The sequence below is a fragment of the Hemibagrus wyckioides genome, linkage group LG22 (genome assembly GCF_019097595.1).
Source record: "Hemibagrus wyckioides isolate EC202008001 linkage group LG22, SWU_Hwy_1.0, whole genome shotgun sequence".
NCBI lineage: Eukaryota > Metazoa > Chordata > Actinopteri > Siluriformes > Bagridae > Hemibagrus > Hemibagrus wyckioides.
In genome coordinates, this window is record NC_080731.1 from 16607828 (window position 1) to 16626882 (window position 19055).

Consider the following 19055-nt stretch of genomic DNA (forward strand, 5'->3'; position numbering starts at 1 on the left):
GGGGGTGCTGCAAATGTAAGCAGAAAATGCTTCAACAATTACTTAAAACACATTTCATCACTGCATCCACCATAATGTGACAATAAATAAATAAATAAATAAATAAATAAATAAAATGAAAATACTATCTCTGATATACAATCATAAAAATGTAATTTTTTGCTTTTTATTATTATTATTATTATTTTAGCAGTTGTACCTGCAGATACAGTTAAAACAATTCTAAAACCCTTCCCATGTCCTTGAAGAAGCACATATTTAAGAGTTCCTGTCCTCATATGTCCTGCCTCATAAGTTCATTTTTATTCTGATCTGTCGTTCATCAGTTTATCATGCTCCGTCTACTTTATTCATCAGTAAAAATGCTATCACATGATGTCTTGCCATTATCATGTCACTCTCACTGCTGGGATTTTGTGGTTTCGTTTGGCCAGTGATTGTAGGTACGAAGATAAACTGGCTGATTTTGTCTTCATTGTCTTACTTTTTTCGGCTGTAAATAGCTGTATTCATAATTTGTGCGAACTTAATACCAAAAACATCCTGCAGATTAAGCACAGGGCAGCTTGATATAACAACAATATTTAAAGCTGAAATTCATGTTTACATCTTGGAATATCATAAAGAGGATGGACGCCATCTTGTTAAATCAAACCAGTGATAAATGTGATCATTAAGAGACCTGGAAGATGTTTATTTCATTGCTTATTCCTTGTGTCTTTAGTCCATCATCAGTGCTTTTGCTGATGCCATTTAAAACAACATGAACGAAAGAAAACAACAAAATGATGCTGCGATTCAATCTGTATTATTACACTGTAGGTACGATAATCTGGATAGAAAAAGAAATTTAATCAGACGACTGATTCTCTCCAGGATTCAGGAGCAGTTAGTGATAAAGAGACACAAAATGAACATTTGTTTTAACATGGTGGAAATCCTGGCAGTTGCCCGTGCAGGAGGTGAGAGCGGGGTGCCGGGGGTCGAGTGCAAGGAGGTTTGTGTGAGTATTTCAGGCTGGAACCTCGACCTCCACTGAAGACATTTGGAGGAGGAGATGAATAACTTTGTCTGCTTCTCTTGCTGTTGTCTCCTGATGGAAAGAGCAAAAAAAAGAAAGAGAGAGAAAATGAGTCAATTTGGGGATTAGTTTTATTGGAGTCTGTTTTATGAAATACTTTGTGTTTGTTTTATATTTCATTTATATTAGTTTATATGCAGCACAACTAAAATGAATCAAAATAATAAAATGAATAAAACTATATATATATATATATTACATTAAATATTTTAATGTTTGTATTTTTTTAATAAATTAATTAAATAATTAATTTTTAAAAGTTTTTATTATAAAATATTATAAAATAATAAAATTAATCACTTAAACAGTAACACTGTCTGTACACTCACTTTTCTCAGACGCGTTGTTGTTGCTCTGCTTGACCTTGTTTTTGACCTGCTCCAAATATTCAGCTGATTTCTTTGCTTCAAACCTGCTCTTTTTTCTGTTCTCTTCACACTGCTATTGTTATTAAAAAAAACACACACCCACACACACACACACACAAACACACACACACACAGCACAGTCCATAAAGCAGCGTTATTTCTATATATACATAGGAAAATATTCATCGTCTAATTTCCTGTCATACAAATCCATGTCCCCATAAATGCAATAATTAATTATAGTATCAGCAACACCATGATGGAGATATAAGGGCTAAAATAAAGTAATGAAGCAAACAAAACAAATATAAATAAAAATAACAAAATCCAATCTCAGCACAGATTTGAGCCACTTACCATTGTGCTTCTTAAGCTGTGACAACATTTGAACCTTGTGATTTTTCAGCCCAGCTATAAATCTTTATAAGTGCCACAACACGTAGTTCAGCATTTTCTAAGCCTAAACACACACACACACACACACACATACACACACACACAGTCTACTTTCAACTTACAGCCCGCAGTTTCTTTTTCAGATCATTGTTGGCCTGCTTGTAGGATTTAGACGTGGCATGTAGGTAATAAATCGTGAGGCTAAAAATAAAAAGAGAAAAAATTAAATAAGATTGATCCTTGTTTTTAAGGACATTACAATTGTACCTTATATATGACTTATATTAGTATATTCTTACTATTCATATGTTTTGGAGTGTCTCTTGTTGTATAAGAATGTGGTCAATATTTTAAAAGAATATCAGAAAAAAGATACAGTATTTTTGCAAAAATATATGCACCACCTGTCAAATTAAATGTTTTGTTGTTTTTCTAAAAACATTTTTCCCCCAGTATGTTAAATATAACAAACAATAAATCTGTACTAGTGCATTAAACTTTGTTCCAAAAAAAGATCGAACTTAAAAACAAAAAGGCAAATAAATAAATAAATAAATAAAAGAATAAATGAATGAATGAATGAATTAAATCAACAACATCAGGTAATTTCACCTGCATTTTATTGGTCGAATATATTATTCTATGCTCTTCCTTGTCTTATTTATATCATTAATGTGCCTCTGTACTGTCTCTTACACCATGAGCAGTAGGAAAGGCACGACCAGTCCCGGGTTTGAGATGTAGCTGAACACATTTCCGAGCCATCTCGGAAAATCCAACTCCAGCGACTCCGTGATCACGTCGTACATGTGATCTTTCCCACTGAAATCCATGAAATAGGATATTGTTATGTCCTGGTTCATTTTAGAATCAATATAAAATTTAAATATATATGTTATATAAATATACTTGGAGGATCAATGTTGATTTTTGTGTGTGTGTGTGTGCGTGTGCTGCTGATGAAAGTGTTGATTCAACATTGCCATCTAGTGCACCCTAGTGGTTATATCTGCATTGAAGATCAGACACAGAGCTACTGTATGACAGATTGGATTTGTCAGACTCCCTAACATAAGGCAAAACACTGTATATAAGGTGCATACCAACTAAATCTACAGACTCTGGTCTCTACTGAAAGTCATGTTGATCGTTCAGTACCTGAAAGGCCCGCAGTCAAAGGATGGACGCATAGATACGATGGTGAAGATTGTGGGCAGTGTGGAGACGAAGAGGATGAACAGCAGTATTTTCATGTAAAAGTTGCTAGAACGTGAAGTTTTGCAGATATTTGGGTGAGGGATGTTGCAGCACAAGACGCCCCAGGCTTGTATGTACATGGATGATTGCAGTTTGAGGAGGTTGAGTGCAGGAAGACAGGGAGCGAACAACGTCCCCATCCTGAAATTCACACGCACATCCACACACAAACATTTCACAGACAGTTTGGACCAGACAGTTTTATACACAAAGCTAAAAAAATAAAGGAAATAGACATGATCATCCTACCAGATCATTCCCTGGTTGAATATGAGGCCGAGGACGTTGCCACTCAGATCAAAAAAGGAATAGCATGGCTACAAAAAAAAAAAAAGCAGTGTTGTATTTAAGCGGTATACTGTCTGGTTTTCACATCAGGTGGAAAGGTAGAGCTGCCTTTTAATCTTAATCAGCTTCTAGAATGTACTGCAAACAAATACAAAACAAAACCAATAAATGACTTTATAAAGCTCGCTCAAATCAAACACTCAATTCTGACTGGTCAGCAGCCCAGACAAAGCTTTCTATAGAAATAAAATTAATGATGTTTGAGTAATGTTATTTTTGAGAGGACATTTATTTAACGCTTACAGCATGTCTCATCTATGGCAATGTATTTGTATTTGTTAAAAAACTGCTGAGGCATAAAAGGAATAAAACACTTCTTTATTGTTATGATGAATCAACTTTGGGTGCTAACTTCATCATACTGCTCTATTACTGATAATGTTCCTGCAGCAACACAGCCTGTCATTATTTATTCCTTAATTAATTATGTAATTATTTATTGAATGACTCAAAAACGTAATGACTCGGTGAAATACTACTGTCTGTAAATGCCCTAGTGCAGAGCTTCCCAAACTTCAGAGGGGTAAGGCCCCCCAAATACATAGCAAAAGCTCCACGACCCCCCCTCCCAACCTCTTTGTTTAAAAAATACAGTATATTGATTAATAGTATAAAGATATATTTATACATATAGTTGTATATTAGATATATTTAATAAAGCAGATTGTCTTTTTGCACAAAATTATCACTATTTATTAACCAGTTTGTAAGAATTTCATGTGAACTAACATAAAATGTAATATTTTTATATGCTGGCGAAAATAAGATGATGTAAACATTCTTTACAAATATATTTAAATCCTTAACACTACATACTGTCTGCATACTATTTACAATTATATTGAATCAAAGTGTGTAACAGAAGCTTTTTATATTCTATTCTAAAATATTTTAATTATTTTAATATTTTGATTTAGCCTAGCTACGGCCCCCCTGCAATATCGCTACGGTCCACGGTACCTGGCCCACAGTTTGGGAAGCACTGCCCTAGTGTATTAAATGATTGAAATCACTAGAAACCCATACAGTGAGCATGCCCTTTGTTTTTGGTTTCTAAGCTCATTTTAGAAATTGAGCCACTTTGACCACTTTGCATTGACAAGATGGCCTGAACACTCACAAAGGTGTACTCCAGGTCCCAGCACCAGCAGTGGTTGAGGAGCCGAATCACAACTGCTCGTAAGAAGTCGTTGACCAGCAGCACAATGAAAACGGTCAATGTGTCTGAAATCACCATACGTACAAACTCCTAGACAGACAAAGAGAGTCTTTTAAAGCTTTCTCCACTAAGCACCTTTGTGCTTAAAAGTGTTTTATCAATAAAGTATGTCAATTTCTGAACGTTCTAGATCTTTAAATCTGGACTTTGAAGAAATTGCATGCATGTACTATAGTCTGTTTTGTCTTTCTTTGGATAGGTAGGTAGGCAGATTGGTGGCTGGGTGGGTAGGTAAATGCATGGATATGTACATATGTGGGTAGGTAGATGAGTGTATAAGGAGATAGGAGGTAGGTAGATATGAGTGGGGAGGTAGATATGGGTGGGTAGGTCGATGGATGGATAGGGAGATGTGAACGTAAGTAGATATGACTAGGTAGGTAGATATGGGTGGGCAGGACCATAGGTGGATAGGGAAATAAGAGGTAGGGAGATATGAGTGGGTAGGTAAATGGGTGGATAAGGAGATTGGAGTTAAGTAGATATGAGTGGGTAGGTAAATGGGTGGATAAGGAGATTGGAGTTAAGTAGATATGGGTGGGTAGGTAAATGGGTGGATAGGGAGATATTAGATAGGTAGATATGGGGGGTGGGTAAATGGGTGGAAAGGGAGATAGGAGGTAGGTAGATATGGGTGGGCAGGACGATAGGTGGATAGGGAAATAAGAGGTAGGGAGATATGAGTGGGTAGATGAATGGGTGGATAAGGAGATTGGAGTTAAGTAGATATGGGTGAGTAGGTAAATGGGTGGATAGGGAGATATTAGGTAGATTGGTAGTTGGTAGGAAGATGTATTGGTGAGTGCAGGGGTTATGTACATGGGCAGGTGTTTATAGAGGTAGGTGGTTTTGCCTAGGCAGGTAGGTTGGTTGTTGGGTGGGTAAGTGGTTGGGTATGGTAGGTTGGTAGAGAGGTATTTACCTGTCCCACCATAGTCTCCCAGCAGGGCCCTCTAGGTACATCTGCAGGATTCACATGAAAGGTTGAATTCTCCGCTATGGACCTGTTATACATGTTAGCCTCATATATGGTCAGATTATGCTTCATTTCCTCTTCTTCAACCCTCTGGTAAACAAGTAAACAAACAATTTTACTCTTCACAATACTGTTCACATTCTCCCAATTTGCCCCATTTCTCATGAGTAGAAGCATGAAGTGTTTTTTTTCTCTCAGTGGCATTTGTTATCCATCTGCAAACTTTATCCATGTGGATCTTATAGCTGATGAGCAGATAGTTAGGTCCTGAATGATGAGTTTGTGAGGTGAAATGTAGTTGCATAATGCTACGTTTACACATACAGCGACATTTTCAATGTGATCTGTGGCAAAGAGCACACAATGCTTCTCCTTTACCTTACGATGATGTACAGCGCCTAGCAAAAGTATTTATACCCCTTTTCCACAACTTGTCATGTTACAACCACAAACATAAATGTATTTTATTGGGATTTATGAGATTTATCCAATAGAAAGTGGCACCTAATTGTGAAGTAGAAGGAAAATAATTAATGGTTTTAAAAATTTTTGCAAATAAATATCTGAAAAGTGTGGCATGCATTTCTAATCATCCCCCCATAGTCAACACTTTGCACAACCAACTTTTGCTGCAATTACAGCCGCATGTCTCTACCAGCTTGGCACATCTAGAGAATGAAATTTTATGAAATTTTACTAAAGCTCAATCAGATTGGATGGAGAGTGATTGTGAACAGCGATTTTCAATTCCTGCCACAGATTCTCAATTGGATTTAGGTCTAGACTTTGTCCCCACATGGCTTGTCACAAACTGCAAATGGGACGTCTTACAGCTTTCTTTCAGCAATGCCTTTCTTCTTGCCACTCTTCCATAAAGGCCAGATTTGTGGAGTGCACAACTAATAGTTGTCCTGTGGACAAATTCTCCAACCTAAGCTGTGGATCTCTTCAGCTTCTCCAGAGTTACCACGGGCCTCTTGACTGCTTCTCTGATTAATGCTCTCCTTGCATCAGTTTAGGTAGATGGCCATGTCTTGGTAGGTGTGCAGTTCTGCCATACTCTTTCCATTTTCAGAACAGTGCTCCGTGAGATGTTCAAAGCTTGGGATATTTTTTTTTATAACCTAACCCTTCTTTAAACTTCTCCAAAACTTTATCCCTGACCTGTCTGGTGTGTTCCTTGTGCTTTGTGATGCTGTTTGTTCACAAATGTTCTCTAACAAACCTCTGAGGGCTTCACAGAACAGCTGTATTTATACTGAGATTACACACATACTCTATTTACTAATTAGGTTACTTCTGAAGGAAATTGGATCCACTGGATTTTAGTTAGGGGCATCACAGTAAAGGGGTTGAATACAAAAGATTTTTATTTGTAAAAAATTTTGAAAACCATTTATCATTTTCTATAGAATTATGTGCCACTTTATGTTCGTCTATCACATAAAATCCCAATAAAATACACAAGTTTGTGGTTGTAACATGACAAAATGTGGAGAAGCTTTTGTAAGGCACTGTATCTTATATACAAACACTAAATCTCCTTCCAGAATGTTTCATTTTAGCAGATTTATTGTCAAGTGGAATGCTAAATCCACCAGCTAATGAGAAACGTATTACTATGGCAATCGGTAGTAGGAACGCCTCCTGACGAGTTCATAGTACATCAACTAGTGGCATGCAGCAATAAAATCAGTACATGTGTGAATGTAGCTTAAGGTAAGAAAACTGTCTATGTATCACTGAGATTATTCGTAATTGAAGTGCACTGTAGTTCCATTGGTTTGCTCCATACATCGCAGCATGGGGAATGAGGCTTGCTTGGCTTCCTGCCTAAGGGTCCAGGATTTACCAGCATTTTTCTACAAATCCTCCAGACCTACACTCTGGAAGTTATCTATTTTCAGTCCAAAGCAGTCACATGGCTGGGTGCTGAAATAAAACTTCCAAAAGTCATTGGTGCTTGTGTGTTTACGGAAGTACAAATCTTTGCTAAGTACCTTAGAAAACAAGGTCTATCAGACCATGAGTTGGTTTTTAAAAAACGATAAAGCACTTCCTAACATCCATCTGTTTTCAATACATGACAATAGCTTCTTTCATTTTACATCTGGAAGATGTGCAGGAAATGGAAAGTGAATGGGGTAAAAACAAAGAAAGCAGAAATTCATGACTCACCGAGATGTTGATCTGCTCAATAACGGCTATGACAAAGCTGTACAGGTTGCCTACGTAAAGAGCAAAAACACGGCCCATCTGCCAGCGCAGGGCAATGCGTGGGTGATAATTCTCCATAAGGGCTATTGCCTCAAAATACATAGGACAGAACGTTGTTAACAGAGACATCACTGCATTCACCTGGAAAAAAAAAGGTTTGGGATTATCTCCAAACTTTTTGTGCTTTTATCGTTGTAAACAGAAAAAAACATCCATACATAGATGGACACATCCAGGATTCTTACTTCATTTCTTTCCCACCAGTTGAAGTTTTTCATCCCAGCACGGATAAACTTTTCAGACCTGCGCACTACAAAATAGATTAGATACCCACTTCCCACCAGGATGGAGAAAACCATTATATTGGCCAGGATACGGATTACTAATGTCCTTCTGATATTTTCTTCTTGTTTGAGTTCTTTCTCTTCAATAATGGTTTCCTTGTGAGAAGAAACATTTGCAATAACATTTGAGGTCCACACACACACACACACACACACACTAATGCATACAGGCAGACCTTAAACGTTGTGGCGATGGAGGCAAACTTGCTGTCGGCTGTCTCCGGGTTTCCAACAAGGTAATCCCAACTGGTGAATATTTTCCAGCTGTAATTAAAATGGGTTTCATCTCCTCCACTTTCTTGACTTTCGTTTCGTGCCATGCTGTGGACAAATTTTAAGAAAAGGTGACCAGCAGGTGGTGCAATATACCATTTATGCATTAGCAGCGGACAAGCGTCATTTGGTTTGATGCTTAAAGAATAGTCACTTGAATTATTGCTACTTTAGCTCTGCTCTGCATCTGCCCTTGACATCACATCGGCAAATTCAAAGGGAACCACACCTAATCATCAGTTATAAAGATATGCAAAACTACACTGTGGAAAAAGAAGCACAGAAATCTAAAAGCATTAAGGCAAATCAGACCTCGGAACTGGAAGAACATACTCTGGTCTGATGAAATACAACTACAACTCTTTGGGAAACATTCTGCTTGCTGTGTTTGGAGTAAAAATTGTTGCACATATGATCCCAAGAGCATTATATCCACCCAAGTGGAGGCATCATGAGTTTCTCTAAAAAGTACTGGTAAATATCCAAGGAAATTTAAATAGAAGAATAACAATGGAGAATACTGACTTTTCAATTTCCTGACTTGAATCCCACTGAAAATTTATGGAGAATTATGGAGAAAAAAACAAGAGTCCAAATATTTATTTACTCAACCTGTTGACAAAAACAACCCATTGGCCAAAGCACAGTATAGATATGGGATGTAGAAGACAAGAACATGATGTCCAACACTCACATTCTAATGACCTCCATGTAACTGTAAGCCACGCTGACCACCGCAACCAATAAGTAGCACAAGGGCATGCGGAACTTGATCCAGCCGATTGTTCTTTGGTTGTTGTAGTAGCCGTAAAATAGTACTGAATACTTAAGGTAACCCTGAGAAAAACAAACATGTAACAGTGTTTGTTTAAGACTATGCTAATTATGCTATGCATCATCAACAAGTTTACACAGCACAACAGAGCAAGTGCATCAAATATCCCAAAATTTGCTTACCTCAATGTCCCATAGGACGTCAAAATTCATAGCAGTGGATAGTTCATCCCTGGGGACCGTCTTCCTTGGAATACTCCCATATGGCATCCCCATTAATGCCTGCAGAGAGAGAATTATAGAGATATTGGCTTAGAACAGATTAAGAAGACAAGAAGGTGACTCTAGGTTTTTCAACATGAACCAGATATTCAGATACAACATGGCAACTTCAAGGCAGGTTCAAGCAGCTTCCCTTGCTACATTCACAATCATGATTTTGTAGAACAATTATAAAGTGATTATAAGTAAAGCTTGGATATAGAATTGGGTTCATTATTTTTACTGTTTGGTTTGCTTTTCTCTTTGGATCCCAGCAAGATCAAATGATTTCAGATACAAACTCTTCCAAAGAGCCCATTATTGTTTTTGATGTTTTGTTTGTGTGGAAAAAGTCATGATAGATGGTTTGATTGGCTTCTCTGAAACTATTGGAGTGGCACATAATCTAAGATGTCTTGTATCCATGTATCCTTCATTCAATAAGGTACTGAATCCAGAGTTCCAAATGTATTTTATTGTGTATATGATGGCACTATGATGTCTAGTGATGAGGACAGCTAGACATCCCTTATCCAATGGACCAGGAACTATAGGTTTGAGGGGAGAGACATGGTATTCGGGTGCCATGCAATGCTAAACAATACTGATGTTACCTTGTTTATGAACTTGCCAATCTTGAAGGGTCCAATCAATTTTGATGAACAGACAAATTCTTTAGATTATTGAAGATCCAGTTATAGATTCCCAAACTTCTATATTTTTCTTAAGAGCACCTACACATTGCTTGCAAATCCTGGGGCATAACTATGGGTGGAGCTGACAAAAGTATGCCCAACAAATTTTGAGAAGTGGTTAATGACCTCAAGAATGGTTAAAAGATAAGATCTCATGGTTAAAGACTACTTGAGAACAGGGCAATGGGGAAGTAATTTACCAGATAGCAACATTCAAGGGACTTGAAGGGAGGATTACCTTATATCACCTGTCTAAAAGCTCTGTTAGGAGGTAATACAGACCTTTTTTTTTTAAACAAATGATAGTTTAAGTATTTCAAAGGAGGTAGAGGTAGGCCTTTACATGTCGTTTGAAGACTGCCAGTGACTCAGTTGTTTGGACATCTAGGGGAAGTTTATTCTACCACCTAGGTGCCAGAATAGAGAAGAGTCTTGATGTGTACCTTCCTTGCACCCTGATGATGGGAATAGTTTAGCAGTGCTGGAGGATCGGAGGGAGTGTGGTGCAGAGTGGGTTGTGATAAGTTCTTTGAGGAAAGTAGATGCTGGTCTGTTTTTGGCTTTGTAGGTAAGCATCTGATGCAGGCAGCTACAGGAAGCCAGTGGAGGGAGCACAGCAATGGGCATTCCTCTCTGAGTGAACCCGAAAATTCTATCAGTGGTGTGGGAGAACTTATTGAAAGCAATGCAGCTACATTCTAGATCATTTGTAGAAGTAGTGGTGCAAATGGCAGAGCTGCAGTAGTCCAGTCTTGCAATGAAAAGTGACTGAACAAGTACCGGTGTGGCTTGTGTGGATAAAAACGGATGAATGTGTCTGATTAGCAATATGTGGGGAAAAGGACAGTTGGTTGTCCCTATTTACACCAAGGTTGTGTGCAGTGGCTGAAGGGAAGACAAAGGGTTACTTAGCTGTGGTGTTCTTAGATGCTAGTTAATGGGAGGTGGAGTATATTGAAATCAGGAAAAGATGATGGCTTATCTAGCTTGTCAAGGGTAAATGTCATTGTCTTATGATCAGTTTATTCACGATTTTCTCAGCTGGTGTAAGTTTATGCAAACCCTGTATAGGCTTAGGTTACATCCCTCTCACCAACTACATTTTCTAGAACACCCAAGACTACATTCCTCAACAATGTACTCAGGTGACTTCAAACACAGACCATGTCATGTTCAGAGTCACCTGATTAGGCTGTTGGGAAGTGTCGTCTTCGGCAGCCATGTTTGTAGGCAGTGGCGTTCTAAAACAAACATATTTGGTGGTGTGTATGAAAGTAGAACTAATAGCATTGGGGCTTATTTTGGGCGGGGACCCGAGCCACTGTGAAAGAATAACCCTATCCCTTCTTTGGAATTGTCCAGTTCAAAATTAAATAGGAAGATTTGAACAGATGTTAAGATACACTATATTGCCAAAAGTATTTGCTCACCTGCCTTGACTCGCATATGAATTTAAGTGACATCCCATTCCTAATCCATAGGGTTCAATATGACGTCGGTCCACCCTTTGCAGCTATAACTGCTTCAACTCTTCTGGGAAGGCTGTCCACAAGGTTTAGGAGTGTGTTTATGGGAATTTTTGACCATTCTTCCAGAAGCACATTTGTGAGGTCACACACTGATGTTGGACGAGAAGGCCTGGCTCTCAGTCTCCGCTCTAATTCATCCCAAAGGTGTTCTATCGGGTTGAGGTCAGGACTCTGTGCAGGCCAGTCAAGTTCCTCCACACCAGACTCTGTCATCCATGTCTTTATGGACCTTGCTTTGTGCACTGGTGCACAGTCATGTTGGAAGAGGAAGGGGCCAGCTCCAAACTGTTCCCATAAAGTTGGGAGCATGGAATTGTCCAAAATGTCTTGGTATGCTGAAGCATTCAGAGTTCCTTTCACTGGAACTAAGGGGTCAAGCCCAGCTCCTGAAAAACAACCCCACACCATAATCCCCCCTCCACCAAACTTTACACTTGGCACAATGCAGTCAGACAAGTACCGTTCTCCTGGCAACCGCCAAACCCAGACTCGTCCATCAGATTGCCAGATGGAGAAGCGCGATTCATCACTCCAGAGAACACGTCTCCACTGCTCTAGAGTCCAGTGGCGGCGTGCTTTACACCACTGCATCTGACGCTTTGCATTGCACTTGGTGATGTATGGCTTGGATGCAGCCGCTCGGCCATGGAAACCCATTCCATGAAGCTCTCTGCGCACTGTTCTTGAGCTAATCTGAAGGCCACATGAAGTTTGGAGGTCTGTAGCGATTGACTCTGCAGAAAGTTGGCGACCTCTTCGCACTATGCGCCTCAGCATCCGCTGACCCCGCTCCGTCAGTTTACGTGGCCTACCACTTCGTGGCTGAGTTGCTGTCGTTCCCAAACACTTCCATGTTCTTATAATACAGCTGACAGTTGACTGTGGAATATTTAGGAGCGAGGAAATTTCACGACTGGATTTGTTGCACAGGTGGCATCCTATCACAGTTCCACACTGGAATTCACTGAGCTCCTGAGAGCGACCCATTCTTTCACAAATGTTTGTAAAAACAGTCTGCATGCCTAGGTGCTTGATTTTATACACCTGTGGCCATGGAAGTGATTGGAACACCTGATTCTGATTATTTGGATGGGTGAGCGAATACTTTTGGCAATATAGTGCATGTTTTAGCCAGCCTTAGCTTTTAGTGACCTAATACTGGTTAAAATGTTTATGCATAACTTTCCAATAAACATTTTGAAATCAACATATTCCTTACCTCAGGAAAAATAACAAGCCCAAAGGACAGTGCAAAGAGAATTATGTTGATGCCAAACATCCATCGCAGAAGTATGAAATAGGAAGCTACTGATGAGCCAAAGTGACCTGACGGAGGATACAAATAAGTGACTGACGTGAGTGATTCCTTAATAGCTAAAAAAAAAGAGCAGAGGTCATACCAGGTTGAACATACTTTCAATTTCCTTGATCTTCATCTCCCATGGAATGCAGGCCTTCTTAATGTTATTAAAGTTTCGACGAAACTTCACCCATTTCTGATATACAGTAAGTGAGATAGCAACATTGTTCATTGTAACATTGTAAGAAAACATTTAGAGTGAATGAAGAAACAAATATATTGGTGAATTTGTGCTAAAACTAACACATTTTTCAACCTCAGTTCCATGAACATGATAAATATTACATTTCAGATCAGGACTACTGACCTTCATCACCATGACCTTGCAGGTGTAGAGCTTCCTCCCTTTGACTTTCCCTAAAGTGCCCTCATACTTTTCTATAAATGCTTGTGATTCCCTGTGTTGGAGAAAACAGATGTAGGTAATAAGGAGTCCAGCGTGACTCATATGACTCATGCTTTTGTTCATTGTATAATCATTATGGTCTCTAAATATAGGTGTTAGAATATAACCCTGTAATCACTGCAGATGCTACATCTTTTTAGTATAAGGTTTGTGCTTGTATTTGTAATGTTGTTGTAGTGTGGAGGCAGCTATTTGTACATGAGGCAGGAAAGAAGCTCAGGTGTGTATGTTACCCCTCACTTACACTACGACGCCAGTAAACAAGTGAGCATCCACAAACATTTTGTACAGTGGATTAGCGAAAAAAACCATATCTGTGTTTATACTGTAATGTATGTCATTGACCTGAGTGTAGACAGTTTCTTGTGCATTGGCCAATGTTGTGTTTTCAGTGTGGCGATAAGCTTCTTCTTCTCCTCTATGGCTTCTATCAGCTTCTCCAGCTCTTCCTCACTCAGCGAGTCCACCACAAACTCATCATCAGATGAAGAGCTCGCATCAGAGCTATAGAAGACATCGAAGTTGAAACTTGAGATAAACATTTAATTATTATTTTTTTTACCATATTTAATGTTGTTTTGTTTTGAAATATGACTAATGCCTATTTCCTGTATTATTCATACTAATATTAATTCGGATAGTGTTTAATTTCTATCAGAGTTTCAATGCTACTTTTGCAGTTGAATTATTTTAACAGTTACTTTTCCTCACAAATAATTGTATTAGTAAAAATTATTTCATATCTGTTATTTAAGGCTATTTCTATTACTTCACTGATTTAACTACTATATTTTTATAGTAACTCTATATGTTTATTGCAAAGACTTGAACAATAATATAATATTTTTTGGCATATTATGTCCATTTTCTTTCACTGATTTTGATAATAATTATTTTTGAAAATTATTATTTTTTGTCTTACTTCCTTATTATATGACTATTTAAGTTGATAATTTGATCATATTACTTACATTTTGATTCATTTTATATTATTTTCACAAGTTCTTTACATCAGTTAGATATTTTATTTTTCATTTTTTCTACTATTACTTATATAGTTTTGATACTGTTCTTCATATATTAATAACTACAGTTTAAAGTGTTTTATTCTTTAAAGCTTACATGCTCTTTTTTGATTGACGATCATTTCCTTGCATCGTTTTCAACTTCTTCTTCTCCTCTCTACCTCTTTCTGCTTCGTCCTGTTGTATCCCGGCCTTCTTGCTCTTACTGTTCTTTCTTTCCTTGGGAATCTCCTCTACTTCTCCTTCTCCATTAATCCTGTTCTTTTTATCGTTGTAAAGATAAGTTGATTTTCTCTCAAGCCTCTGCACTTGTCTCTTGACAACTTTTCTTTCTTTCTTCTTTTTGTCCATCTCTTCTCGCTGCTTTCTTCCATCCACATCAATTCCAACATAGAAAACGCTGTCATTTCTATCTGCTGCAAAATAAAATCGTTATTTTTGTTCAGTTTATCGGCATCACACTTTATATATATATATATACACACATACATATATACAGCAGGGTTCAAAGGTTACAAACTATTTAATCACTTGTGAAAAAAATTAGTAGTGGTGTTTATTTGCTTTGCTAAATCCCATTAAATAAGACATGGGTGTAGTTGTGAAAAATCATTTAAAATCAATGAAAAACTTTTGCCTACCATCATCCATATCAATGTTGACTGTAAAGACAAAGTGAAAACTGCATTTAGACATGCATTAACAATTACAAGAAAAAAATGTACCAGATGTCCATTGAAATGGGACACACAAGCTGTGTGTAATCAGCAAATTACTAGGAGTAAAGCATGAAAAACATTGGCACCTTTAATGGCAGATCACCCGATTCTTAAGTGAGCAAAAGTAAAGGAACAAATCATCTTAAAGTAAATGAAAGAAGAAGCACTTCAATATTTGGTTGCATATTGGTTGCTTGCATGAACTTGATCAAACTGACAACTCATTCCTTCTTTTATGATGTTTTTCCAGACTTTTACTGCAGCTTGCTTCAGGTGTTTTTTGTTTCACAGTGTTTTTTTTTTCATTCAGTCTTCTCTTCAGGAGGTTGAAATGCAGCTCAGGAAGGTAAAGGTCTACTGACTGCCCTTGCCAGTCTAAAACCTTTCACTTTTTCCCCCCTGATGAAGTCCTTTGTTGAGTCAGCAGAGTGTTTTGGGGTCATTGTCTGGCTGCATGATGAAGTTCCGCCTGTCAAATCTGGATGCATTTCTCAATAATGATTAGTGAGAATGTTCCAGAAACAGCCATACAAGCCTAAGCCATCATACAACCACCACCATGTTTCACAGATGAGCTCATATGTTGCATCAAGAGCAGATCTTTTCATTCTCCACACTCCCATCACTTTGGCAGAGTGGTTCTCTGTATTTTCAGTATAGCCTTCTGGATCCTCTTACTGCTAAAGAATGGTTTTTATCTTGCGATATGTGATATCATTATCTCCGTTCTTTAAGTCTTCTTCAAACGGTGGATTGTGATACCTTCACCTCTGCCCTGTGGAGGTTGTTTGGCGTCGTTGTCAATGTTTGTCTTCAACACTCTCACAATATTTCTGCTGTTATTTTCTGTGGCCAGACCTATTCAATTTCTCTCCGGACTTCATGTTGGTTTTTACAACAAATACACTCTTTTTGTGAAACCCAGATCTCAAGCCAAGAGTAGACGTTAGTAGAGCTATTATTTGTTTAAATAATCGATCTAACACGACACACCTGGGCAACAAGAAATACATGTTCCCTTGTTTCGTATCAATTGCAAATTGTTGGGTTCAAACACAAGGTGTCATGTTCTACAATGTTTAACACATATAGATGCAAATATCGGGAAATTCCATCTATTATTCATCTAATTTATCTCAAAATCAAATGTCCCCAATTTTCTTTATCAAGTTCTTGGCAAAGATTGTACAGCTATTCGTTGTGTCCAGTGTAACCAAATCTGTGTATTCTGTAGAGGTCATTACAAGTTTACTAGTGTCAAACAGCAGGTACAAAGGGACATTGAGGAAGCATGTTGTTGGCTCCCCACACACCCTTAGGGTCTCTGGTTAGGGTCAAACGATGCTCACCCAACCGTATTACTTCCACAACATGTTTACACACACACACACACACACACACACACACACACATGCACAGAGCTGCATACGTACACACAAATACATATATACAGTAAGTGCCTATGTTACATTACTTGCGTAAATCCTGTGAAAATGATTGGTTCACTCAAAACTATGAAGAAATGCCTGAAGACTCTGCACTGCTACTGAAAACGAACCTTCTTCATCTCACAGAGGTGTATCTTTTTCCATTTAAATAACTTTTAAAAAGTTCTGGCTTTCCAACACCAGTTTAAAATAAACCTGTCTCTGATTCACTTGGTGGAAACTTCAGTCTTGCAAAAGATGTCCAACTGTACACAGATCTGAGCTTCTTCTCATGATAGATAAAAGCTGTTTTAAATAATATGAGTGAAAGGATAACTTTGCTTTAAAACACACAAATTTACTAAAAAAAAAAAAATCACAAAAATCTCACTAATAACAATATCTGAAAGTAAAAAATCTGTAATTTACCGTCACTCTCCAGTGTGATGGGCTTTTCTACTGGCATTGTGGTCCTCAGTAACTTTGTACCTGTGTGTATGTAGTTCTGTTCAAGAAAAATAAGAAAGATGCATTCATGCGTGCGTATGAGAGGACAAGTGGACTGTACACCTAGCCAATCCGTGAACGGCCAGTGATGAGTAAGGAGCATGACGAGTTCACTTTTTGCAGCCATTGAGAGACCTCGTCCAGGAACAATAAGCACTCGAAACCCTAGAGCTGCTCAATTTCTCATCCTGTGAATTATTCAACACAATTATGACTCCCTTTTTTTGAAGACAAGGGGTGGATAATTATTCAGGATGAAATACATGCCCAAGGTGATACATAACGCCATGTCAGATGATTGATCTGCTGTGCTGATATGAAGTTATTAAACTTATTTAGTCCATTTTGTACATTTGGCCAGTAAAAATGTTTTTAGCATGGTGCCTCAGAATATCAAAAAGCAAGCTTAACCTGGCACATCATGTCTATTAAGTATTCCTCTCAATTATTTCACTGGTAAAATAAACTGTCAAACTGAAAACTGATATGGAAGGAATCTTAACCCTAACCTTGTCTCTGTAAATCTTTTCAATGTCATCTTGGAGAGCTATTTGAAAAGGTTTTAGATTTCAGAAATGTCAAAGAATGGCATTCTGGAGAGTGATTTATTATTAATGTTTGTTTTATCAATTTTTTATTGGTCTATGCAAGAGTATAACTTATGTGAGGAAGCCATTAAGATGTTTTGTTCAAGGGTCCTAAGAGGCTTCTGACACTGGAGATGCTTCAGAGCTTGAATCTGACACTGGTGAAGTGCCACTGGAAAAACAATTAAACCTGATTTTGTGGAATGAAACTGAAGAATGAGCACAGGACTTCTACTACAGAAGAATCTGGAAAGTTGACACAGGGAATAGATGGAGATGGGGTGGAGCAGGACATAATCCAAACATCCAGGCTGAAACGCATTGAGATGTCTCCACCCCCTGGAATTCTTGTTTTGACTCAACCCAGGTAGGAGAATCTGGATCAGGTGTGACTCCAACCCCTGGACTGGTTCTGCAGAAAAAAGATTCCTGAATTCGAGACATTGCTGCTGGTTTGGAACCTGTGATATTGGAGTCAGAGGAGCTGGTACTGAATGTATCTGGGATTGATACTGGGGTAGAGTTAGTATCAGAACAGATCTTAGGACATAGGATTAGTACCAGGGAATACAAAGGAAAGGACAGGAATAGAGGAGAAGAATTGGAATAAAATGGAGATGGGGCAAAACCTGGGATGATATGTGGGGAGACTGACACTGGTAAATAGTATAACGTGGGCCTTGGACAACCACTGGGCACTGAGACTGGCAGTTAAAAGGGAGCTGGGACCAGGACTAATACCGGGAAATGTATTAAGAATAAAGTAGGTTCAGGATCTGGACAAGAAAGGACCAGAATCTTGAACAGATGATGTAAGCCTTGATGAGTGTGGTGGATCCAGAGCCTGCCTGGAAATACCCCAGTTCCTCACAGAGCACCACACACACACACACACACACACACACACATTCACATTTAGGTGCAATTTACAGTTGTGAGGCAGGAGCAAATGAGAACTCGGAGCAGGAATTTTAACAGGAGTGTGTAGATTTTTTTATACTCATTGTATTTTTGCATGCCAATAATCTCCACTGCTAATGTGCACCAGCTAGCTATAGTCTGAAGATTGTTGTCAAGGCAACTTGCTAAAACCCAAGCAATCATACCTTAATTGGTTGTAACTATAAGAAAACCAGTTAAATGCTATTTAACAGAATAAGTGGCATGCATTGTTACAAAGGACTTAAAAATGTCTCACTGAGAAGGAAAAGCTTTAGTCTTACAGATAAAGCAGGGCAGCAGCAGAGTTACAGTGACTCCAGTGGGTAATGATGGATGAGCTGCCT

General features: G+C 38.3%; 1 protein-coding gene across 1 annotated transcript; it reads right to left on the minus strand.

The window, feature by feature from the left end:
- Window positions 1-288: 288 nt before the first annotated feature.
- tmc1 (transmembrane channel-like 1) lies at window positions 289-17476 on the minus strand. The gene is made up of 20 exons (XM_058375260.1): window positions 17105-17476; window positions 15171-15191; window positions 14627-14945; window positions 13850-14008; window positions 13406-13496; window positions 13153-13234; window positions 12958-13064; window positions 9437-9535; window positions 9174-9316; window positions 8383-8527; window positions 8108-8302; window positions 7824-8003; window positions 5592-5735; window positions 4571-4699; window positions 3352-3419; window positions 3004-3243; window positions 2542-2667; window positions 1968-2046; window positions 1411-1522; window positions 289-1093 (listed from the first exon to the last, which is right to left on the minus strand). The coding sequence occupies exons 1-20, from the start codon at window positions 17307-17309 to the stop codon at window positions 924-926; spliced, it is 2814 nt and encodes a 937-aa protein (XP_058231243.1). The 5' UTR covers window positions 17310-17476; the 3' UTR covers window positions 289-923.
- Between the last annotated feature and the right edge of the window lie 1579 nt (window positions 17477-19055).